General features: G+C 48.4%; 1 protein-coding gene across 1 annotated transcript in view; it reads right to left on the reverse strand.

The window, feature by feature from the left end:
- Positions 1-25,726, reverse strand: part of LOC144141987 (cytochrome P450 2A6-like) — a 48,561-nt gene extending 22,835 nt beyond the window's left edge. Inside the window, exons 1-5 of the mRNA XM_077673417.1 lie at positions 25,603-25,726; positions 13,891-14,166; positions 8,811-8,935; positions 4,741-4,847; positions 1,184-1,488 (exon numbers count right to left, since the gene is read on the reverse strand). Coding sequence (XP_077529543.1) covers positions 1,184-1,488; positions 4,741-4,847; positions 8,811-8,935; positions 13,891-14,156 — 803 coding nt within the window. The 5' untranslated portion in view covers positions 14,157-14,166; positions 25,603-25,726. The remainder of the gene's footprint in view (positions 1-1,183; positions 1,489-4,740; positions 4,848-8,810; positions 8,936-13,890; positions 14,167-25,602) is intronic.
- Positions 25,727-25,937: the final 211 nt, after the last annotated feature.

Here is a 25,937-nt window from a genome sequence, read left to right on the forward strand (position 1 = left end):
GTCCGTAACGTGGAGGGGGAAGTGTATTGATAAGAAATGAGCTTCCTGTAATTTAGATCGGAAATGACAACAGCTGGTGGGCCTAAAGCCATTGCAGTTCTCTCACTTACGTTTCTAACAAACCATGCGTGAGCAGTTGACAGCAACACATAAATACGCTCAAAATGACCACTTAGCGAGAACGTTGGTTGGGCGGAAGGTTAATGCCCGAACTCTGCGATAAATTTGGCCCTAGCCCGTTTCTTAACTGGAGGTACATGCGTTATTGAGCCTGTTTCTCGATAAAGCCGTGAACGCACAAATTATTTTGCATCACCAGAAACAATGTAATATTTAAACTGCTGTCTCGAAAGCAGTTACAATCCGCTCAATCCAGGCTCTTGTAGCTACTCAATTTTGATGGATTGGTTGATTGATTGATTAATTAATTGATTGATTGATTGATTGATTGATTGATTGATTGATTGATTGATTGATTGTAGTGAACGTCGTAGTGAACGGCTCAGGATTAATTTTGACCACCTGGGGATCTTTAACGTGCACCGTAATCTCGACCCAGGGGCGTTCGCGCTTTTCGCCCCCCCCTGAAAAGCAGCCACCGTGGGCGGAATCGAACCCACGTCCTCGGGCTCCGCAGCACAACACCTTAGCCACTGAGCCACCGTGGCGGTGCTGCTCAGCCTTACATGACGTTGTGATGTTTACAGAATAATTGTATTGTTTGCTCAATTTTGCAGCCAAATTTTTGTAATTTTTCACGGCTTTTTCAAATAAGAAGTATTCCTTTCTGCCGGACTGTTTGGGTGTTAAAACCATCTTTTATGGGCGATTCGCTCATTTCAAAGCAAATACATTTAACTAAGCTCTGTATTCATTGCGGCGTCAAGAACTAGTGTAAAACCACACACATTGCTATATGGGAGACGCTCCCTTGACGTTTCTGACAGAAACGCTTGAGTTCTCGTAGGTGCTCCTCTCTCTCTCTCTCTCTCTCTCTCTCTCTCTCTCTCTCTCTCTCTCTGCATTCTTTCTCTACCTCCCATCTCTCTATTTCTCTGTCTCTCCATCTCTAAAAAACTCATTCAGTGAGCAGAGTGTGCGTGGTGCTACGGTTCCTTCTACCAATAAAACGTCTAGAGAAAAAACTCCCCTGGGGAGATCGCACCACGACTGCGAGCCTTACTCGTTGAACTTCTCCAGCTCCTTCATGCAGGCGTTGACCTGTCCCAGTCTCGTGAACGGCAGGTGTTCCAGAATCCGGCGTACGATGGGTGGTAAGAAAAGCTGTATGGGCCCTTTGAGCAGCGGCCAGTACAGCTTCGCCACGAGACGTTGAAGCTGGTGACGCTCAGGGTGGTCTATGGGAAGCCGCTTGCCGTAGACGAAGGAGGCGATGTTGTTCAATGCACAGGGCTGAATGTACTCCTGCACGTTGATTGGCGCGCCCTTTGTGTTGCCGATTCGCTTCTCCAGGTGGCTGAACTCGTCCTGCGAATGCGGGACGTACAAAAGCGCACTCAATACGCTGAATGGGTGAAGGAACATTAAATGAAGTGTCTGGCCAGGAAGCGGTAGCCGTGCGAGGTGTTACCCGAACGGTAAAGCATTTTCAGGACGTTTCACCCGCGCTGCAAATTAAACGGCGGCCAAAGCATGGTGGTGAGGACACTTTTGTGGATGACGCCGAATGCGATAATGTAGAACGCTGTTTTCTTTATTAGATGCAACGCATCTCTTTAACTCGCCTTGTCCCGCGTCGTTGTCGCAGCGTAGTCCGCATCCCTCCCCCATTCTCCTCGCCGCGGCAGCTGCGCGCTCCGCCGCTCTCACCGCAGCGCCATCTGTGCGTCAGCGTGGTCAGCGCGCAGCTTGCGCTCGGCTGCGCTCGTTCCCGTCGCCGTGCCAGCTGTGCGTTAGCGCGCAGCTTGCGCTCGGTTAAAAATTTACACCCTCTTCCCGCGAGGGGAACCATGGGGTAGATGCGACGCATCGGGGGTGAACATGCTGCGTAAATATGATACAAAACAACAGCAATCCACATGCTGACATCGCTAACATAACGGAAACGCAACGGCAAACCCCGATGCGTTGCATCTACCCCATGGTTCCCCTCGCGGGAAGAGGGTGTAAATTTTTTTTAGTTTGTATTTCAGGAAAAGGGTGTAGCCCTTGCGGCGAACCCACGCATTAAGTGCGACCAACTGGAACGTGCTCGAGAAGCTCCGCCATTATAGCTCTTAGGGTTCTAATTTCTAATTTAGTACTAAGTTTGCTTAGGAGGATGACCTGCCTTCTACTCCACCGCCGTAAAAAGCAAATGGCGGCTTCTATGGTTGCCCACGTCAAGCTTGACAAAACCACGATAACTTTTGTCTTCTTCTCCATGGTACCCCTCGAAACACTGAGAGAAAGCAAATACAGGTTTAATTTCTGTATATTCTGTCTGTATAGGGCCAAAATTTGAACATTTTTCAGCTATAAGAATTTCGCCGCAACACGCGAAACATTCCTACCGTGACAAGGAGAGCCTCTTGGCTCAATAAAATACTACCTCTCGCTAGCCCGCCTAGATATATACTTCACAGTGTGGTGGCGGCACAACGTCAGCCCTCTAAACAAAACCCCCATGGACATATACGCATAGACGGATATCTCCCTTTACTGCAGAATACAGCTCCTGCTGCTCCCCAGGAAACATTGCCCCAGAAAATCAAAATTGTTGATCATAATTCCACGCTCGGCTCATCCGCCTCCCTGGTTACAACAGCACTGAGAGGCTACTTTGATTTGCAATAATGAAATATGGTGCCACAGCTACAGTGGACGACAGCTGCGCAAGGGCTGGGGGGGGGGGCTCTAGAATGTACTACAGGGCCGGCAGCTCCAATAAAAAAAACTGAACTAGACAAATTTCTCTAGATCGCAGACAGAGCAAGTGTGTCGCGATATCTACTATTTCGCACTGTGCCGTTCATCTATTTACTTTGCTTGTGTTGGTGTCACTGGCGTTCATCTATTTATTTTTCTTGGGTTGGTGTTACTCTTTTTTTCGCGTCGTTTACTTTTCGTTTTGTTTCAGCGTTTACATTAACAATTCTCTTTTCAATTGTACTTTTTATGTCCGGACTATGCTGGCAGCATTCTCTTGTTTTTACTTCCTTTTTTTTTCAACGCTTCTTGTTTGTCTTCCTGCTGTAACCATAATGTCTAATATTCACCACTCATCAACGTAGTCACCCACCATCTGGTGTAGCAAGCCTTGTCCCTAGCAGGGCTGACCTCACCAGTTCACATTAAAGAGCCCTCTCTCTCTCTCTCTCTCTCTCTCTCTCTCTCTCTCTCTCTCTCTCTCTCTCTCTCTCTCTCTCTCTCTCTCTCTCTCTCTCTCTCTCTCTCTCTCTCTCTCTCTCTCTCTCTCTCTCCAATAAAAGGGTGCCTTCACCAGCCATTTAAAGTCCCAGCGCAGGTCGCCGCGAATGGCCTGCGCGTTTTCACAGTGTTGTACTACCTCTGAAATTGAAGGGGAGTTTAACCCGCCGCGGTGGCTCAGTGGCTAAGGCGTTGCGCTGCTGAGCACGAGGTCGCGGGTTTGATTCCCGGCCGCGGCGGCCGCTTTTCTGATGGAGGCGAAAAGCAAAAACGCCCGTGTGTACGAGATTTCGGCGCACGATAAAGATCCCCAGGTGGTCAAAATTAATCCGGAGCCCTCCACTACGGCGCGCCTCATCGCCTGCGTTGCGTCGGCACGTTAAACCCCACAATCAATCAAATGAAGGGGAGTTTAGGGAGGGCTGGAACCTGGGCTGAAGGGGCGGTTGTCCCCAACGCACATTGTGAGCGACTGACTCGCCACTCGTCGAACCGGCCGGGTGGAGCAATATGACAGTGTCCCTACCCACTCAGCACGACGGATGTATCCAGCCCCAAAGGGAGGCAACTGCGTATAGGCTGCATGAAAGGCTTCTAAGAAGCGGTGGTACTTCCGGATATGCATCAGTTGTTTTTATTGTTTTAACAAAGACTCATTGCAACCGGTATTTTAATAGAAATGTTGCTTTGCGACATCTGCTGAAGGTTTAAGGGCCACCTGACCGCATTCCTATGGCACCTACTAATTCATAACCCACGGGCTTAAAAAGCATCGTGTACAAATACAGAAAGTGATGCATGGAAGTGTTCCCAACGGCCCAGTTTTCTTCTTTTAGATGTGTGTCACTTCTTTACTGAAATAAAAATTAAACAAAAACACATTTTGGCTTACCCAGCTTTCCCTAGATGGCGCTAGCTCTCTAGCAAGCGAGACTTTTTTTTCTTAATTTCAGTACAGAGGGGGCAATTTCCAAAATAAGTAAACTAGGCCGTCAAGGGCACTTTTCATGGACCTGCAAAACTTTTCCTACTGGTTCACGATGCTTTTGAAGCCCGTGGGCCATGAAGTAGTAAATCTCATAGGAACGTTATCCGGGGAGGCCCCTTAAGGCGTCTACGAAATTTCAGTTCACTTTAAGCCACTGAAAGAAATAATGCACACGAAGTTAGAACACAGACGTTGGAGCTACGGCCTAAAATCGTTGCACACTCAGAGGAATCTCATTACTGTGTCAAAAAGGGCGGTTTATATTTCTGGTAGCGACAAACTTTAAAGTTTCCGCCATATTTACCTTCCGCAATTATTTCCGCCAGGAATGACGTAACCAGAACTACACAACCTGCGCCCACGCGAAGGCCAAGTACTCTTACCATCATGTTGTCTTCCATGGCCGTCTTGGCGAATCCCAAGTCCCGCAGCATTCCGAGACAAAACTTCCTGTTGGCCACCCAAGTTTCACCGTTGACACTTCCTACACCTGCAATGGGAAGAAATTTCCCAAACTGTCCATGACAGCCAACGCCGTCTTCATTGGTGAAGCGATATTGCACAGTGAACCTTACCAATGGTCGTTTGCCCGGCTATGAGAATTGCGGCTTCATCATGTGGCTTCATGAGCAAGTGGCTATCGAATGCGTTTATTGCTACAGCTAAAAGAAATCCGGCCAATAGCCGCTGCAGCGAAGTAATCAGTTTTACAAAGCCATAGAACTATTCCTAATGGCCTCGTATCCTTCCTTTAGAAATAGATCACTTCCTTAATGAAAAAAAATTCCGCCACCTTCCCACGAGGGGAACCCTGGGGTGATGCAAGGCATCTCACGGGGTTCAATTCGCGTTTCCGTTATGTTGGTTACCAAAATGTGGTTGAAGTGTAGTGAACCTTAAATGATGCTCAATGACACGTAGAGTTCCAAGTACGTAAAGACCGTCTTCATCGGAAGATTCAAAGGAGTCGTTGTCGTCAAGCGAAGCACGAGCGAAGTCAAGCGGAGTCGAGCAACTGTGTCAAGCGAAAGAGCGCGCTTAACTGAACGGGCGCCGAGCGCTCACCGCTTTATATGCGCGCTTGAAGGAGAGGAGACAGCGGAGGAAAGTTGCGCATGCGCACACATGCGCGCACAAGCGCGCCGGAGCACATGCGAACGTAGGCGAAGCGCGCCAGCTGTTATGATAATGAGCCCGAGAGAGCGCATAACGCACAGCTATCGGATAGAAGAACGGAGGAGGGTTTGCGCATGCGTAATGAGGAGTGCGGACTACGCCGGTCAACGCGGGACAGGCCGAGTGTAATAGATGCCTTGCATCTAAAAAAATTAACAAGGAGCACATTTTGTTTCGTCTAGGTTTTACCAAACTTCGCTAGCTGTCGGGCAAGCAATAGTTTTATTTCTTTAGTTCAATACAGCTGGGGCGACATATTTGGAAAACATAGCAAACTAGGCCATGGTGAATACTTCTCTGTATTTGTGGCACTTTTTGTGTTGGTGCAAGATGGTGTTTAAGCCCATCGGTTACAAAGCAGTTAGTCCGATATGAATGTTATCAGGTAAGTTTCTCTTAAAGGGGCCCTAAATAGGCTTCCGAAGGTCGCGACCAAGCGCACAATTTTAAGTAGGGGCCGCACGAACATGCAAGAAAGACCTTTCTTTACCTAGCTGTTTATCCCCGTCGCCATTCTGACTAACTCTGACTTAAAACTGCGACTCAGCCGCGGCCTCTATATGACGCTGCAGGCGCTGAAGGCTACGGCGCCGGTATTGCGAGGTCCCCTTAAATGCTGCCGTCAGTCAGCGTACCCGGCTGCAGGTGAAACGCGGGTGCACGTTTCGACGGTTCTGGCGCGTGGCACTCCGTCACGGCGTATCTTTGGAGGGATGAATGTCGATCGCGGCCACCCGTCCCACGAGCTCATCTGAGTTTGTAGATATAGCGCGTCGTTTAAAGCGTCTGAACAACGCTGAAAAACACGGAACGTTCTTTGCAGGCCGAAACACCGCTACACGGCATCTGCCTGCACGGTAGTCAAGAAGCCCACTGTGCGGTGTATGTACGATACGGCGTGCACCGCAACTTGTCAGCGCTCGCGAGAGCAGGACTATTGCTGAAAATCAATTTACGAATGCGTGAAAGAGGGTGATAGAGCGGTGAAAAATCGCGCTAGGGATCGTCGCCGGTGCGGCTTCGTAAACCTGTGACCGAATAACTGGGGCGATGATAAGCCTTTCCTGCGCGACCTGGCCTCGTAGGAATCTGTTCGCCGCGACAGCGCCGCCTGCAGAAACGCCAGTGGGTCGCTAGTTCTCGGTGCACATCTTCAATTACTCTCATGAGCGAGCATGTTGTGTTTGGGACCCCCATTTTGGCATTCAAAGGATCGTTTCCCCTATTCTAAAGCTGACGCGCCGACGCGAGCACGGCCAGCGCGGAAGCCTGGCTATAGTGAACTAGATACTCTAGTATTCTAGTTCACTATAGCCTGGCTACCTAGCAATGCGGACGGGACCGTCGGGCCGGCGCAGCCAGTAGTGGGCGGGGCATGGCGTCGGCTGCTAAAAAAGCGTGACGCACCGCCAAGCGGAGCCAATGGCTCCGCAAGGGCAAATGCCTTGTCCTGTTTCTCTAGGTGGTTTCGCGCCGGATCGGTGAGTTGATAGCTTCCACAGTGCTTTGGAGGTGCGAGGAGAGGGTGAAAGCTGGCACTTTTTAATGAAAGATGACTCAGCTAATACTTAACACTTTTAAACCATTTTTTCAGCAGGACGTTCCTTGGATAGTACTCCAGCGATTGCGCATGTAAAGGTGCGATCTTTGGAAGCCTCTCGGACGCTGCTGACTCCTGCGCACTACACCGGGGTCGTACTGTCACCGCTACTGTCGTTCCAATGCTTAACAACGGCGCCATGTGATATCTCAGAGAACCAAATCGCTTGATGTGCCCTCCCTTTCATCCACAGCTTATGGTATGGCCTTCCACAAGTAATCGCAGATAACATTAGTTTGAATCTTCTTTACCGTGAGCTGCATTTGAGCAGTGCCAAGTGCACAAGCCCATTCTTTCGTCCTCCGCCGTTACGGCATACGCTATCCGGGAGCCGATAAAATCCCGTTTTCTGGGAGGTGCGCATTTAGACAATAGGCATTTAGACAGCCGTGTCGGCTCATGAGGTCGGCCTATGAGTGTGGTCTTCGCACGTGTTGTTTTACAGACGATAGTTTTTCTTGGGCTACTTAAACTCGGAAATTTTGGCCTCCCTGTCTGTGGGCCTGTCTGTCCGTCTGTCAGTCCCTCGATTCAACTAGTCACCCGGCCGAGAATTAAAAGGATACTTGAACAGAAGGTTTATATTGTCAAAACGTTTCCGGACCACTCAATCTGTAAAAACACTTCATACTTGTGAACGCTTTCCAGGAAAAAGATTCGGAATATTTGAGGCCGAACGTCAACATATAACTGCAATTAGCAGTGTTTTTAATTGAAAATAGACCTGTCATTGATTTCCGCGATAGAAAATCACAAAATGCGTGTTGAAAGCAATGTTCGACCCAAAAATACGAAAAGCGCTCGGGCGCTTTGTGGCAGCACTCCAGGAGGTCGCACAGCTAGTAATGAAAGGTTTAGTAGTGGAACGCGCTAAAATTGAATTCGCTTGAGTGAACCTCCACCGTGTTTATCGTGGGAGGAGCAAAACGGGAGAGGAAGGGCGGGGGAGAGGCGAGCGACATTTGTGTGGCAGCCACGGAACAAGACTATACCGTCTTTTGACAACATTAGAAGCTGGGTAAGCAGATGAGCGGCCATTTTTGTCCTAATTAGATACTACATAATAGTGAGACCATTGGTGGCCTTTCACATTGTTGAAATGCACCGCCGGTGATGACAGTTGTCAGTACGTCTGTAGGTGGAGAATGTGGCGAGAAGTGCGCTTAAGAATACAAAGAAAAGATAACAAGGTTGCCTAGGCATTCCCTAAGGTGAAGTGAAGGAGAAAACGTTATTGTCTAATCGGAAACGTGCTCTCTTAATATTGTCAACAGGAATTTTCCTTTTCACTCTTTTTTCCACAAATATACACTCCCTCATCGCAGCACTCTCCTCTTTCGTCCACTTAGTGCATAGACCGTTCTTTTTAAATCAAATTTATTCAACTCAATTTTCCCGCTTTGGATTTGCGATGGGCCATCCCTTGAGACACCACGAGTGTTTTCATAATTGTTCGCGCTTACAACAGTTCAAGCCGGCGCCTTTTGTTTTCATGCGTTTTCTGATATCGCTTGTCTTTGACGTCGTTTTAAACACTGCGGTGTGTCCGGTATGATTTTCAATTAACTTGCGTTTAACAACATATACAAAGCGTAAAGGCAGCACTGATTTCTGTTTAGGTGAATAGCGACACGGACAACGTTCAAAATTGTGAAAAGCAATTTGAGGCGAACTTACCGCTGTAGTATTCTCGCTTTAAGAGAAAGCAATGAGAGCGGTCCAGGATTTGCTTAGTGTTCATGAATTGCTTGACTGATTTGAAGTCGTTAAGAACGACAATGTCTGCAAAGTTCCACTTAAGCCTGCGAAAGGAGATAGAAAAACAGGAAATACTTCACAACAGTCCTTACTGATACTCTGTTGCACAAACGTGAGATAAATTCCGCAGGTCCTAAGATGTTCGCTTACTAAGAAACATCTTCCTCTGGTTAGGACCATGATAAAGTACAAAATAGGGCTGAGAGCGAGCGCTCGTTGAGAGCGAGAGCTAGGCCTCGAAAATCGCTACTTTTTGTCTCAGACGTGTTTCTGAGTTGAAAATTGAATATTGACAGCCTTCAATGAGCCCGTAGTCTGGCCTGAAAGCAACACACGTGGAAGAGTCTTTTCACTTCAATCTCTTCCCGCTTCCAGTTTCTGCTAATATAGCTGCGAAGTGGTTAAAGTCGACGTAAAAACGCAATGATCATAGCTAAATCATCGTTACACCGCAAAATAGGAAACGTTTGATTGATGGTTTGATTGATTCAAACGAGTAAAAAAATTACGCCCATCTTCCCGCGAGGGGAACCCTGATGTGATGCGACGCATCGGGGGGTTCAATTGGCGTTTCCATTGGTTGATTCTTTATGGTCGTAACGTTGCCTTGAGCGTTTGGGGTGACGCTGGTATTGAATTGCGTCAATCCACTCGTTGAAGGGACCGTCGCTTCCATCACGTCTTCATCGGAAGAATCAAGCCAAGCACGAAGTCATCAATCGAAGTCACGCGGAGTCGAACGAGAGCGAGCGCTCACTGAACCGCCGCAGCGCGCTACCCGCTTTATATTCACAGTGCCTGAAGGAGAGGAGACAGCGGAGGAGAGTCGCGCATGCGCGCACTTGCGGGACGAGAGCGGAGCGAAGCGAGCGAAGCGCGCGCACGCAGCTGTTGTTTATGATAATGAGACAGGGTGAGAGTGTTGCGCACAGCTGTCGGAGAAAAGAGCGGAGGAGAGTCGCGCATGCGCAGGTGGCGTGCGGACGCCGCCGACGCCGATGCAGGAGGGACATGCCTCAGAGCAAGAGATGCGTCGCATCTAAAAAATTCCGCCACCTTTGCAATTGAAATGCGAAGAGTGAGGAAACAGCAAAGCTGGTTGTCTTCACTAGCTTTAGCATAGATATTCATAGGTATGCCCCTTTCTTAAGGGAAAGGTGGTTAAAAAGTGAAGTTTTTTTTTTCATTTTTCACTTTATTTAGATTTCATACATGAAAGCCAAAAAACTGCTTGGACCCGTAGGCAGAGGCTAGTATAGGGTCCAATCTAGGAGTACAAGGCACTAAAACAAAATAAAAGCACAAGATAAAAGTGGTAAACAAGGAGTACAGGGCATTCAAACAAAATCTAAGCACAAAATAAATGTGGTAAAGAAAACTACAAAAAAATTAGGGCATTACACTTGTATATTTCGTTTGCACATTATAGTATACGCATATATTTATTGATATGTACGATCACGTGTGATCTCAGACTAATACACTTGCATACTTATACACATGTAAGAGTACAACAGTGAATATACAACTTTGATAATACAAGCAGTTTGAAATGTACAGAAGGATAACAACTGGTAAATAGTATTTCCCAAGACCTCCTAACCACGATATAAAGGATTACCAAGTGCAGATCCTATATTCTAGAGCTTTTACCGGTTAAGGAGGTTCCTTAAGAAGAGATAGAAAATGTTTTTTAATTTGATGGGCAGAATTGAAAGCCGATTTTATTTCCTGGGGCAAATTATTCCAAATTTTGGCTCCGATGAATTGTAATCGTCGTTCTCCATATACGTTATTGGTCGGGGGTAGGTTGTAATTACCGGCTAGGGCATTTCTGGTGGGGCGGGATGAGGAACACAGTGTGGATGCATTAAAAGGGCGATTATACCTTATTACATTATTCATCGCAATGGCTGTTTTGTGCTGACGCAAACTGTCAATGGGTAAAATCTGAAGTTTGTGAAACAACGGTGCACTCGGGTGATCATAGCTAGAGTGTGTTATTATTTTTATCGACCGCTTCTGCAGTTTCCGTAATGGCTCAAGGTATGTGGTGTATGTCCAACCCCATGAATCTATGCAGTATGATAAATAGTGAACCAGTGAAAAGTACAAAATTCTCAATATTTCCTGGTCAAAATAATTTCTTGTTTGTTGCATGGCAGCCGGAAGATAACCTGGAGCAAACTGAGTTTATATTAGCTTGACAGTGCAAATAGTTGTCAATAACTACCCCAAGGTATTTGAATGAGGTGGTACTTTCGAGTGCAAAATTATTTATTTTTACTTGAATACTGTCTAAATTTATCGGCTTGTGTCGTGAATGTATTATCATGTATTTCGTTTTTTTCACGTTTACAGTAAGTTTATTTGACATGAACCAATTCGATATATTTGCTAGTTCAGCATTTGTTTTTATCTCGATTTCTTTTATACTTTCCCCAGTAACTATCAATGCTGCATCATCCGCATACATAAGCATCTCAGCAGAATTGATAGCCAGCGGTAAGTCGTTTACGTATAGAATAAAAAACAAAGGACCAAGGCCAGATCCCTGCGGGACCCCTGTCCGTAACGTTCTTTCGGAAGAAGTGATGTCGCCAATGGTAACAACCTGACTACGGTTGCTGATGTAACTAGAGAAGAATTCGAAGCTCTTATCTCGAGAACCATAGTTTTTTTAATTTTTTTTGTAGAATGCAGTGGTCGATGGTGTCGAATGCCTTTTGTAGGTCAAGAAACACGACGGAAATTAGCTTATTATTATTTAAAGACGTGTTTAGTTTTTGGGTCAGAGCTTGAACTGCGGTGGAAGTTGAAAATCCCGGCCGGAAACCATGCTGTTTGCGGACATAGTATTGTATATTTTTCCAGGAAGTGGTTGATTCGAGAGGAAAGTATTTTTTCGAAAATGTTGTTGATTATACTGAGCACCGATATCGGGCGGTAGCACGAAGGGTCGGATCGATCACCGTCTTTGAATGCGGGAAATACTTTGGCGGTTTTTAGAGGAGAGGGGTAGGATGAAGTGGCTAGTGAATGGTTAAAGATGTGGCACAGTATTGGGCCTTGTACAATTTTCCATATTTTTTTTTGTATCACCATTCGCATGTTTAATCAAACCGGAGTAATTCTCCACGCAAACGGAGTTTTTAAATCAAAGTCCAAAATCCACCCCCCTCAAGTTCCGAATCCAAACTGCCAAAGTCCGAATCCAGAGCCCACTTCAGCTCAGCCGAAGTCCACAGCCAACGCCCGCTCTACGCACCCAAAGAAAATGCTGTCGTCACCGAATGCGATGGTAGTGCAGTCGAATAGACGCCGGTTTTATAACGCGAGGAACCCATGTTCTATTTCGACCACGCGTGAAGCGTTTGCTTCTTCCGAGCGGAGTTTTCTGTTTACGATCCGCACGGAAGGAGCTCAAGTTTAAACAGCTCCACGGTTAAAAGAATTAACTGAAGGCACATGAAGAATTAATTGAAGACACTAGAGTCAGGGAACAAACGTGTGTCAAGGACATATTAGTAGAAATTAAGAAGCAGAAATGGACGTGGGCAGGCCGTGTAATGCGAAGGCAGGATAACCGTTGGTCATTAAGGGCAACACAGTGGATACCTAGAGAAGGCAAGCGTTGTAGGGGTCGGCAGAAGGTTAGATGGGCGGATGAGATCAAGAAGTTTGCGGGGATAAATTGGTCGGAGTTAGCGCAGGACCGGGGTAATTGGAGATCCAGGGGTGAGGCCTTTGCCCTGCAGTGGGCGTAGACAGGCTGATGATGATGATGATGATTGTAGATGCATGAGCATCTCTTCCCTCTCCCTCACAAACGTCCCGAAGGGCGCGCCTTGCTCCAGGTGGCGCTTTCGCCGCGCTGCACTGGCTGCACACTGCGTTCCAAAGAGCGTGCAATCGCTGGCGGTTGTCACACGACCCGCCGAGACCTTCGCAGGGGCAGGTGGAGCGCGGCGCTTCGACGTGACGTCACCTTGGCAACGTCGGCACCGTTGCGAAGACGGCTCTCTCCACTACTGCTAGCAGCTCTCTCCACGCGCTCTCTTCAATCTGTCGTCCTGCGAAATGTCACTGCTCGATATTTCAAGGGGGCCGCAAAGACGAAACACGACGATGTTTGATTTTTTAAAAAAAGAACTAGCTTTTCGTAACTCACTCGGCGGCATCCCAGACACAAAACACGTCCTTTTAACCGGGAAACGCGGGGCCAGCACTGAAACACTTTTATCCGCCTGTTAACTGCACGTTACCATTCACGTGACACCATCAAACGGAACTAGAGGGCCCCGCTACAATCGTCGCCCAGTCGTGCTTCTTGGCGGTGGCCACCAATCACACAAGCAAAGATTTCGTGACGTCACAGAGATGTCGTTGGAAAGAGGCTGGGGAGCCACCACTGCTTTGTCTGTTTTCCTCGATTCCTTGATTTTCTTGACTCCCGCTGGAAATTCGCAATAAAATTGGTATCGTTGTTACCGGGCCAAAGCAATCTTGTTAATGAACCAAATGAACTTGTTCAGGGGCGAAGCCCCTTAGGGGCTTGGGCTGTTGGTGTCTCCTGTCGTCGTCGTCGTAATCGTCGTTCGTCTCATGTAGTCACGGTAGTAAAACAACGGGAAACTCATTTATGCCTCGCGATAGAACGTAACGCGTGCTAGAAAAAAACACCGGGACACTCGTTTACGCCTCGCGCTAGGAAGCTTCGTTCTTCAAAGACACGAGATTTTTACAGCAACCCTGTATACCTTTACCGTTAAGGGTTTCATTTCCATTGGCAAAAACGCCAAGGGTGCATTCTTCGCCCCTCCCCAGGTTTCACGTTAGCGGAGATGTTCTGTGTCGTCTTCATGGGCCGTTTAACAAATTTTGAGCTCTGCGAAGTGGCGCGATAACTTCCCGGCATGATGCATGCCGCACTTACTGCTAACGCAGTATTCCTTCTGACACTTCACGCGACGTGACTGAGCCAGCCGGGGCAACTCACCTGATGACTGGCCCGAGCTGTTTCGCCCACTCCATGGCCTTCTTGCGGTGGAAGCCGAAGGCCAGCACTTCCGCATGTCCCCGGATGCTGCTGGCCGGGGGCATGGGCGGAACTCGGGTTCCGGGCGGGACGCGAGCTCTCCACAGCCAACACCGGATGAGCCCAGCAACCACGGTCAGCAGAGGTACGAAGAACAAGGTAAACTGGTACGGAGTCCACACCCCTCCGGCGACGGCTCTGCCGTCATGAGTATTGGCCCAGCTCATGGTCTTGTTCCTGGAAATACGCAAACAGACATGGATTTTAAATCAAATTCATTTCCCTTCGTTTGAAAAAATGAAGGTAATGCCGCGAAAAGCCACTTAGAAGCGGCTTGACGAGGCCCCAGCCCCTGCCAACAGCAACATGTCGTGACCGTACGCGTGATTAGTTAGAGTTACACGTTTTGTGAAACAACCACGGTGAAACGTTTCGTATATACGGAATTGTGGGGATGCGGAATTCATAAGCAGTGATTCATTGATTATGGGGGTTTAACGCGCCGACGCTACACAGGCGATGAGGCGCGCCGTAGTGGAGGGCTCCGGATTAATTTTGACCACCTGGGGATCCTTATACCGTGCGCCGAAATCTCGAACACACAGACGTTTTTGCTTTTCCCCTATATAAGAAAAGCGGCCGCCACGGCCGGGAATCCAAACCGCGTCCTTGGGCTTACCGACACAGCTCCTTAGCCACTGAGCCACCGCTGCGGGGTTAATTGATAAGCAGTATTGCACAGCCTAACGTAATGAATACAGTTATTTTTTCCAAAAACACGAGAATCAACTGACGTGTCAGAACTGAAATATTTGACAGTTTTTGTGTTTGTATCCTTATCAAAGCGCGAAATACGACTGCAGATATATTTTTCTTTATTTCTTCCGTATACTCCGTATACACGAAATTTATGGGGACAATGTTCACGAGTTTCGAACTCTTATGACCCAGAAGTAAAGCAATCAGCGTCCGCTCTTGTTCTTGTATTTATTAAGTATTTCAATTTATATGTCACCTGAACGTGATGGCGTATACGTCCATTTTCCCGTGGAAAAGAGCACTTAAACACGTTTTTTGTCAAAGAAAATAACTATTCCCCATTTAACAATCCGGGAAAGATGCAGTGGTGAGAGTGGATGATGACTGCCATCAGAAGGAACCTCGGAGGAACATCATCATTGCAGTATAAGCTTAAAGTATCAATGAACCGGCTAGGAGTTTGGCGACATGGTTAAAGCGGCAGAAATACACGGACGCAAGAAAGGCGACAACAGAAGCGTTGTTGTCAACTGATTTACTGCAATGCAAGTGCAACGACATGTATAGGGAAAAGAATGTGAGCGGATGTTCTGTCAGGCGAATATTCTTGGACGAAGCCGGGAGCGGACAAAACGAAGAGAGGAAGTGATTGTGCCAGCCACACGTCCCGAGACGACTCGATACCACCCGTTCGTAGCCTCCTAATTGGTCTTGTGAACTTGTGAAGTTCTTCGCACTGCTCATCTGGGGACATTTCAAAAGTGAAGGCTTTCCTGGTGGGACCGACGGCGTCCTGTTAGAAAGCTAATGCATTTTTTCATAGACCGATTGGTCGACCTAAAAGCTAGAAGACCTCCGGACACACGGCGCGTAATTGAAATCATTGCGTAAAAACGGTTACTTGAAGATAGCGAAAAAGAAGAGGTTCTAGATCAGACAATACACGAATCGATCACGAAGAGGGACTACAATGTTATACCTTTATCTCATAAAGCACGTATCGGTATACATTTAGATCGTTCGTAGATGCACTTAATTAGTGCGCCAAAGATCGTCGCACGGGTTCGTGCTTCGTTTGCGATTTGAGTCTTGGAAGGTTTGACGACCGATCGGAGGCACTTTCAGCGAAGGTTTTGATGCACTTTTGACGCAGTTTTGATGTGAGAGAGCTTTCGCGCTTCTCTGAACTTTGTGTAGGAAGGGACGGCCATTTTTTTTTAATATGTGTCGTTGTACCTCATCACAATAAATCAGTTGATAGCAGGGCTTGTCCAGTCGCTTCTTTAACGCTTAAACCACGTCGCAAAGTTCCCGCCAACTCGCCCAGCAGCCAAGGTCTTATTAAAGGGGCACTGACACAAAATTTTGAAGGCGAGATAACTTCGGAGATAGATTGGTGGGAACACATATACATCATCTGCAAAATTTCAGCGGCGAATACAGCCTAGAACATATTTAAAATCAATTTTAAAGTGTGCGAAACGAAACCGAGCAGCCGGCAGAGGACCACGCGCAATCGACATCCCGCAGATATTTTGTAAATAAACAACATCCAAACACGTCACGAGTTTGTGTTTGCCGCTTCCGCACTGCCGCGTTTTTCGCCGGCTCGCCCGGCTCGCCGCTCCAATCGGAGGGCCGGAGGGCGGAGCTTCTGCTCTCGAGAACGAACGACCCGATCGTTGGAAGCGGAGGCGCCGTGATTTCGTCAGCTCATGGGGCAGCTGGCCGCTACCAAAGTTCTACAGCGATTCCAGGCACTCTGTTTCTACTACTGGTTATTACCATTGGATGCGAAAACGCGCCGGAGGCATGAAAAGCTCACTGAGCTAGCCGCACGGTCGCTGTGCAGGCCGCGGCCACGGCCGCGAAGTGGCCCAGGCCGGCGCAGGTAGCTCGAGTGATAGCTTGTTACCGCTGCATGAAATTGTCCCCAAGTCCCGACCATGGTAGCTTACATGAGAAAGGAGTTAATGATGCGATGGTGGGTTGCATTTAAAATTGTCATCTGCACCGCTTACGAGAGCGGCACTCGAATATCCGCCGCAGTGCTAAGCCGAACACATCTGTAGACGGACCTGTAGGCAGACCGGCCGGCTGCTCCCAGCGCGCGTCTTGCCACCCACCGTCTCGAACGTCGCGCGTTGTTCTTTAGCCGCGGTAGCATTTGCACTCGCAGCGCCTGCGTCACATCCACGGTCGCTTTTTAATTAAGCGCCTCACGAGATCAGTACGTGGGGGCATTCGCAGAAACTGCCGTCTATGCGGATTCGACAGTGCTACGGCGGCTCTGCTCTGTGATATCCCTCCGACGGTCACGTGGTCAGCTTTGTGCACACAAAATCCACAAAATCCATCGTTTCGCAGCACTCGCTGAAACCGAAACTGCGACTGGCCGCATTTAAAATGCCTCTAATTAAACAACCGTCGCACGCTGAAGCAAATGAGGTTTCTACAGGTTATAAGTAGGCCACTAGCTACTTATCGCAACAAAAAAAAAAACAAGATGCAAAATTTTTGTGTCAGTGCCCCTTTAAGGGCCGCGAGCTGTAACGGACAAAGCTTGTAACGAAACGTACCGTGTCGGAGAGACCAAGACCCATTCCGAAAGCACTTCGCGGTGCGAGGGGACCATGCACCGGCCGTTGCCCGTATTGACGGCGCCTTCTAACTTCCAAATTAAATTGGTCCTGAAAGGCGCTTTGAGCACACTAAATGAACTAGAACTATCGTTAGGTCAGGTGGTAAAAGCCCGTCAATTCGAACTCGAAGGGGACCACAAAATTGTTCGAATTAAGCGGAGTTCGAATTAGCGGGCGGCCGCTAGAATTAATGGGAATCGTACCACACTGCAGGGGCAGAACACAAGGAAGCAACTTCTGGACTCGTTATCGCGAATTAGACGCTACTACACGTTTGTGGCAGGTGATTTCGTAAATAATGTTTCGTAAATAATAGTGGCATGCGTCTGGCCGGAGCACTGACGCCAGTGGCGCGGCGCCCTCTGCAGAAGCGAAATAAGCTGTTGCAGGAGCATAGCGCGCGCGCCACACTGCTGTTTTTCTGTTTCGGTGTTTTGCATCTCTAGTAAATTTGGTTTGATTTGGATTTGCAACACATTGTAATCACCCTGAGCCGACTTCTTCTGCGAGGAGCGATGGAAACCAGGGGATCATAGTTGGAATTAACCGTTCTGGATACCGACGCGTGCGAATTATCAGGCGTTTCCCCAATTGAAATAGACAGGGCTGGGCCGGGACAAGGGTGTGAGTTCGCATTAACCGGAAGTTCGCATTAACCGAGTTCGAATTACCGAGCTTTAAAGGAGTACTGACACGAAATTTCAAAGCTGAGATAACTATGTAAAACGCTTCCTTTTTATCAGGAGATATCTCCCAGCAAGTTTCAACAGCAACCGTTCAGCGAAACATATTTAAAATCCATTTTAATCTTCGCCCGCACGAGAAAGCCCCGAGCGGGCCGACGTGACATCATCTGCTACGTGCCCCAAACTGCCGACGTCGGGGCTCCCGTGACGAAGCCGACGCGCTGGCTGTGGTTGGCGCGCGCTGCTCGGGCGTGTTTACACGTCATGGTTTTGGGACTGACGTCATGCTGCCCGGGCCTGTGGGGACGGCGAAGACCTCGGCCGGTCTGGGCGCGCGCGTGCGCTCGCTCGCGCGCGCTTCCAGAGAGGCAGCGATACGGCAAGAATGGTGACGCCATGTGATACATGCTGTCATGGCGGCCGCTCGGCGTTTTTTTGTCGAAACCGAAACTGGCACGAATAAACGACGCCGTAAATGAATGTTTACGCTGCGCTCGACCGTCTAATCTGTCATTCTATGATTAGTGGGCTGGTAGGCATGCATACCAGCGAAAAAAACGTAACATAAAAATTTCGTGTCAGTACTCCTGTAACTGTATAACATTTGTATACGTGCAGTGGGAAGCTCACTCCTTCATTGCAAAGTTTGTTGCCGCGTTCCCACCCTCTCCTGCGTTTCTTTGAGCTCCGCCATCTTCCCGCATGTACGTCATCGATTCCCCCATGTGCGTCACCAAGCTTAAATCTTGTGATTGGACGGCTCTTTTTTCTCACTTCCGGCGAAGGGAAGCGTCGTCTGCTCAGTGTCGACGGGTCGCGGCGGTGCCTTTGGTTAATTGGCGCTTCCTGCAACCCGATTAACTCTGTCGTGTTCGCCCATATTTGTTTTTTTTACTCTATTACCAGGCTTCTCGTTAAGGCACGTTGGCTAGGCAGACACGACGACGACACCACGGCGACGCCGACTCCCAAGTTGGCAGACCGACTTGTCACACGGCGCCCACGGCAACACGCACAAGTCGGCCGATCGAAAGTCCGCGTGGTGTGCCTGGCTCGCTGACCGAAGATGCCGACAATAGCGATCGGCCGAACGGTCGTCGGGAATCGATCGTGAAGTCAAAACTGCGCGCCGACAACATTCGTGCTGTAATCAATTGGACTCTGTTCTTTCAGTTCCTAGAATGTAATAAACATAGTAAGGTCCATGAAGTTCATGGACCTTACCAAGTTGACATTTTCAAATTCTCCGAGTTTTCCAGGTTTTCCCTGACTCTTTTAAATTCCCTGAGTGACACAGAACTCTGTTTTACGTCAACACAGGCTGACACCACTACACCAGTTGCTGTCACCCTCTAAAAAGCACCTTATAAAATAAAAAAATGACACAATAAAGTTTGAATGCTAATCAGTAACTTTTATCTTATTCAAAATGGAAGCATGAGAGTGGTGGTAAAATTCACGGTGAATGCAATATCGAAAAAAAGAAAGGTAAAACCGTACTGCCGTGTTCTCAGCTCGGACTCAATGCCTCAGTGCTGTATTCCACTGCTTTAAGGAGTTTATTTTGGTTTGATGAGGAACACCTGCATCTCAAACACCGCCACGTTAGGTGCCCTTAAACGCCGCCATACTTCTAGCATCAAAACGCTGCGCAGGATGAGCGGGAAGAGTTTATTTGGGATTCACATTGGAAATCAGAACCACCTTAACTACACCACGCTATGGTGACCCCACGTGAAGTTCTTTGGCGCGCAGAGAAAGCTGCGGAACAGAAACATGTTCTGTCTTTCTACGCAGCAGAATTTAGTGCCAACTTGCAGTTAAAAGTAACTCTTAAAACGGGGTACAATGTCTATATTTTATACTTTATTTATGTATTTGAAACATAGCCGCGAACTTTTAAGGTTGAAAATTAAGAGGAATGTGTTTTTATTATTACGCCAGATTCAAGACTCAGATTCGCAACGTGCGTCAACTAATTAGAAGCCACAGTAGATGGTGCCAGGTGTTCCAGCATAGGATTGAAAGCTACTACTGCCCCTGCCCCTGTAGACTCCCTTACGCTGCCGCAACAAGCTATCGCAGCGCGCGACGTTTTCTTCCGCCTTTCAGGAGTCTGGAAAACACGCCAGAACACAACGGGAGGTACAGGGGGTGACTTGCAAGCTGCATGAATCTGCCCACTTTTGAATTTCTGTTTCTTGAGCCTGCATTACCATGAATTTCGCTTTCTTTGCAAAGTACAGCTAATTTTCCCTAATAGAAACACAAATTTCACGAGTTTTCCCTGAATTTTTCCACACTATCCAAAATCCCTGAGAATTCCCTGTTATCCCTATTTTCCAGGTTGGTATCCTGAACACCTGCCATGCGTATTTCGGCTTACGACACTTCGGTCGGTTCGCTTTGGCGACAATCCCTTGCCCGGAGTTGCAAACTGCATATTCGTGTGCGACCAGCAACACTTGTAGAAAATATAAGTTCAGTTAAGAGCAGAAGAGGAGTTGCGGAAGGCTTTTTAGGTAATGGAATCAATATCGACCAAAGGTTTTGGCGTAAAGTGTAAAAAACTGTGGTGGATTCCCCTGTCATAGGAATCGGTAAAACACGAAAGTGAAATGTGCAGCGAAATCTGCAGCTGTGCTTGATTTGCGGGTCGGCGGCTGTCTTGTGGGTGTGCTTGGTGAGTGACGTCCTGCTGGCGGGTATTTTCGGCAAAAGTGTACTGGCGTCATTGCAGTGAAGGATATTACGTCAGTGAAATCACCGTGTATTCCGGCGTAAAACACTTTCGCGTTAAAATATAAAACCCGAAAACAAACAACCCGAAGTGCAACGTACATTTTAGTACTAAAGCTTGTTTCCCCCAAGAAGACTCGGTCTGCAGGGGTGCACCCTTTACAGGCCGATTACTTCGTTGTACTGCCATCACTTCCGTGACGGATATGACGTAAGTGAAATCTTCGTGAATCCCGGAATAAAACGTCCGTGTTAAAAAAGCATGGCGAGCGCTATTCCCGAAGGGCGAAATTAGAGGCGCAGCCCAAACAGCGCTATTGGTGCAGATCATATGGTGTTGGCTTCATGGGACCTTGTTGCGCAACTACTATTCAAGAAGTGTTCAGTTAACCAGCCAGGAAGCCTTGAAATCAGATAGAAAACATTGACGTGACACTGAGGGTGGGTCTCAATGTAGTATAGTACAGGTTGTTCCCTCGCAATCTCCGGTTGCTTTAGGGCGGGGTGGATTAAAGCCTCGCGCCCGCTCGATCAAAGGCGCGGGTTCGAATTCCGGCAGAATGTTGCTTTTAAGTGCAGAGAACTTTAAGGGCTCGCCTTGACGTCGTAGCTCGCTCGCTGGATCCAAGTAAAGCCTCACGGCGTACCGTCTTAGCGGAGTCCCATCGTAGCGGCGTCCCACAGACGCTTCGAAAACCAAGCGGTTAATGTATAGTCATAATCGTTTGAAACTCGTGAACCGCTGGTGCTTGTCATACGTCTCCCCATCATTTAGCGCAAAGAAAACTTGCAGGTACATTTGAGGCTGCATATGCGTATTTAACCGGCATAGCCCGCGTTCATTTAGTTAGGAACGCTCGTTGGGTTGGTTTTTACTATAGTAAGCGAAAAGAAGGGGCAGTGCAACGCCGGCACGTGTGGAAGGAAAAGCAAGCCCACCTCCCAGCGAGGGGAACCATGTGTAGATGCGACGCATCGTGGGGTTCACTTGGTGTTTCTGTTGGATTGATTCTGAAATCGCGTGAAACGTGTCGGGAACGCGTATGATTATTATGTTTTATGATTATTATTATGTTTTATAGGCCAATCTTGGTCAATCTCTCTAAGTGGTATGCTTGGGGCTTCGCTGTCGCAACGACCTTTACTCCATCATTGTTGCTGTAAGTGGGAGCTTCTTTTCTTTTCTTGCAAGTGTTAATTATTGCCCCATCACGCGTTGTATCAGTAGCATCTTGACGTAGTTTGGATGAGTCAAGGATATAAGGTGCGTTCGTAGCGTTTGATTCTGTCTCCGTTTTGTGGCGCAGTGGGAAGAGCACCAAGTACCTCGCGTTCCGCCCACAGGGTCGTGGGATCGAAACCGGGCGCCGCTAACTATTATTTTTTTTAATAGTGTAGGGGGAGGGGTGTGGACGGGCAACGCCGTATGGAGGGACAAGGCGAGTGAATGAGATGCAGTCGCATCTAAAAGAACTCCCACTGGCGCAGTTTCACGCAGTGCTCCTTCGAGCACTGCGTAGGAAAGGAGAGACCACCAGCAGGCGCAGTTTGCCTCACCTAAGCGTGGAAAGGCGGGAAATTTGAATTGTACTGGACAAACCTCCGTTCCATTCATAAAGAGCGGAGTGAGACAGGGCGGCGAAGAGCATGATGGGTGGTCTGTAGTGAGCGGGTATACAGCCCATTATGACGAATCACGGCTCTGCACTTCCGACACCTTTCACATTGAGTGCGACGGCTTTAATATTTTCTCTCTCTGCCTTCCAAGTGGAATGGTTTGCGAATCGTATTCCCGAATCCAAAACGAAACTTTTTGGTTAAACTTTGGGACTACCATATCAAACGTGAATGCATGGCTTAAGTGATTGGAACGATTTGTTCAATTTTAAACTCTTGCTGTGTATGTATAAAAAGGCAACTGTACTTTCAGAGGACAAAATCCTGATGCATGTATTTTGCAAAAAATTGGCATATCTGTATATAGAGTAAACATAATGTCCTCCCATTCACTTAAACAAGACACCAGGTAGGCTTGAGAGGGGGGGGGGGGGGATATAGGGCAGCAGTCGGCAATCAAACACTCCACATATTGTAACTGTCAGCACGGAGCACGCAGAACCTGAATGAACAGCCTTTATAGAGAGAAAAAGGGCTCCAGTCCACCAGGAGAAAAAGCAAGGGTGGACTATATGTTTTGGGCGATCATATGCACAGTCGAACAAACAGGCAGGCGCCCACAGCACCCCAAGTCACACTACTCTTCCGAAACCGCATTTAATATATGTTACGGTGTACTTGTCTACCAGTTGATAAACCCAGGGTCTTGTAGACGTTTCCCTGAAAGTAAGGGGGGAGGGAGGGAAAATGGAATGCACGACGCACTTTTAAAGTCCCTGCGCCGCACCGCGCAACCCCTCGGCTGCTTCTTGTTGTGGTTAAATATGCTTAAAACCTGTCGGAATAATGGACTGGAATACTACAACTGACTCTGTACGCGCGCGCGGCGTTACCACAACACGACCAAGCTCGACACTGGCGCGAACGAGCGGCCAATTAAGCAATATATAAACAGACGTCGGTTTAAAGTACATGTACGAGCTCACTCTGACAAATTTTGAGGAGTTTCGTTAGTCATTCCCTTACATATTTTAGGCTCCAATACAATATGTACCAAGGCATGTCGACGCCGCGAACGCGTGGTGACGGGTTTTGTAGCGTAAGCTACACTGGCCGAGGTTGAGCAGTTTCGCGTGTGCCGTGAAGGGCCGTTCTGTGCAAGCGCGAGGGACATTGGATTGGATGGATTGGATTTGGATTGGATTAAAGTAAATTGTGTTGGATTGTGTTGGATTGTGTTGCGTCATAGCCGCGGCAGACGCACTGGCGCCGGCATGTGCCCGGGTATGCGCCCCAATTGCGCTGTAGCCAAGTCTGGCGCTGCACCGAAGCCGCTTGATAGCCGTTTCGCGTGGCTCGTGAAGAGCCGTGCTGAGCATGCGCGAGGAGCAGTGACTGGACAGGACTGGCTGGACTGGACTGGATTGGATTAGACTGAATTGGACTGGACTGGACTGGACTAGACTGGATTAGACTGGACTGGACTGGACTGGACTGGATTGGACTAGATTGCTGAACCTTAGCTCACGCTAAGTATATCCTGGCATAGCAGAGCTAAGCCACTACTAATTTTTTCTCTTGTCGCGTGATCTTCCAGCGTGGTGTGGAAACGTAAAAGTCCCGCCCCGTTCCTTCCCTCAGCTTTTCCAGCAGTGAGCGGGGTGCAGGATTCATAAGCAAAATGGTGAAAAAAACGGCCCGAACGGAGAACAGAAAGTCAGACGGCCCCGTCGCAGACGATGCTGCTGTGCAGAACATCGCAGCAGCAGACGACACCCGCGATGTTCTTGCAGACGTCACCGAAAAGTGAGGCATCATGGGCAGTCACGCTCTGGTGGTGTGAGGAGGTGGACGAAACGAGGGAGAATCGCGGCGCGGGCGAAAATGCGATGTTTTGATCGGCAATAACTCCACTAATACTCGTCGCTTTAACGAAATTCTTGAAGTAGGGTGATTACTAGGACATTGATTTACCGGAAAATGCGAACACCCATGTATCGGCAAAACCTCTTTCAGGGCCCCTTTAAATTGTTATCATTTATTAGGCTTGACCACACGAGGCTCACATTCGCCGAATCTTTTTCTTGGGATGGGGAAACGGCGAATCGTCCGCAACGCGGAGCCGACCATGCGCTGTGGGCGAGCACAACGCCACCGGAGGAGCGCCGGCGCGGAAGACGCGTAACCAAACCGCTCGGCGTGCAAGAAGCTCTGTGCGTGGCTCACGTCACGTGGCATTGTGAGCCGTCGTCCCCGTGTCGGCGTGACATAAAAAGACTGTAAAGGGGCATCTGAAGTAAATGATGGTGTTAGAGCACAGCACAGACAACCATCATCAAAGCAAATTAGGGTCCGTGCTCATGGTTTGGGCTTATTGGTAGAACATGGCAGGTAATGGTAGCGCTGGCAGAACAAGGACAAGGGAGTGGACACACACAAGGCGCTTGTGTGTGTCTTGTGTGTGGCTTGTGGGCCTCGTGTGTGTCTACTCCCTTGTCCTTGTTGTGCCAGCGCTTCCATTATTTGCATACACAGGAAGTCCTGCGGCATTCGGCGTTCTGTCAGCCGGTATCCTAAAGGCCACAGGGCGAGGCGTCTGCTTCGACTCACTTCAAACCCGTTGTGCATTCACAGCCATGATATGCTTGAAACCTGCCGGAGGTGGATGGCAGTACCAGGGATTTATACACCCCCCTAACACCCCAACTTACGCTTTCCAAAGAAGGACATGACCCCCTCCCCCCCCCCCCCCTAAAAAAAAAAGACACAACGACGAGCGCCAAACCCGGGGACTTATACACCCCCACCCCACAAAAAAAGTCCCCCAACACCCCCCAGGAGGATTTAGACACTCCCCCCGCCTCCCCTCCAAATCGAAATTCTGGATAAACCCCTGGGCAGTGCCGCTCGAATGCCCGCCTCATCGAAGCCTGAGCTTGGCTTCGGGCTACGGCTGCATGTTGCGTATCGTCAGCGGGGTAAATTAACACCAAAAATGCGTTTCCTTTAAAACTTGCGATTTGTCCGAAACACGCATTCTGAGCTTGCTATCGGTTCTAAATGTTTAAAGTTCTTTCCCTTGCTTACTCGTATTCGCAATGGTAAATTAGTCACGACCGAAGAAATCAGCGTAAAGAAATCGATAAATGCGCACGCATTTGCGACCATTTTTAATCTCAGTTTCGCACATTTGACTGAGACAGGAGAGATCAGGTTGGGGTAAAGGTTACCTTGTGCAGTCCAAGCTCTGACCTGGCACGGGCCGTGGAATAAGTGTGGGCTTGGCTGGACAACGAATGCGAGTGCAGAATGAAAGGGAGACGAGATGCCAGAAAGGGGCCGGGGATGTTAGCCGCTTTTTGATTGATTTGCAACTTGCTGGCACAGAAATGAACGACAGTCTGTCTCTGTGGGACGGCTGTTGTACGTCTCGTATAGACGTCTCTTTTTTTCCCCGCTAGCCCGCATCTGTGCTGCGTCGCAAAAAAAAAAAAAAAAATGCTGAAGCACAGCATGCCGAATTCAACGTAAGCAGCACTGATTAAAGGCCATCCGCAGCGACATT

This window comes from Haemaphysalis longicornis, unplaced genomic scaffold (genome assembly GCF_048455015.1).
Source record: "Haemaphysalis longicornis isolate Haplotype H1 unplaced genomic scaffold, Haemaphysalis longicornis Haplotype H1 scaffold_6, whole genome shotgun sequence".
Classification (NCBI taxonomy): Eukaryota; Metazoa; Arthropoda; class Arachnida; order Ixodida; family Ixodidae; genus Haemaphysalis; species Haemaphysalis longicornis.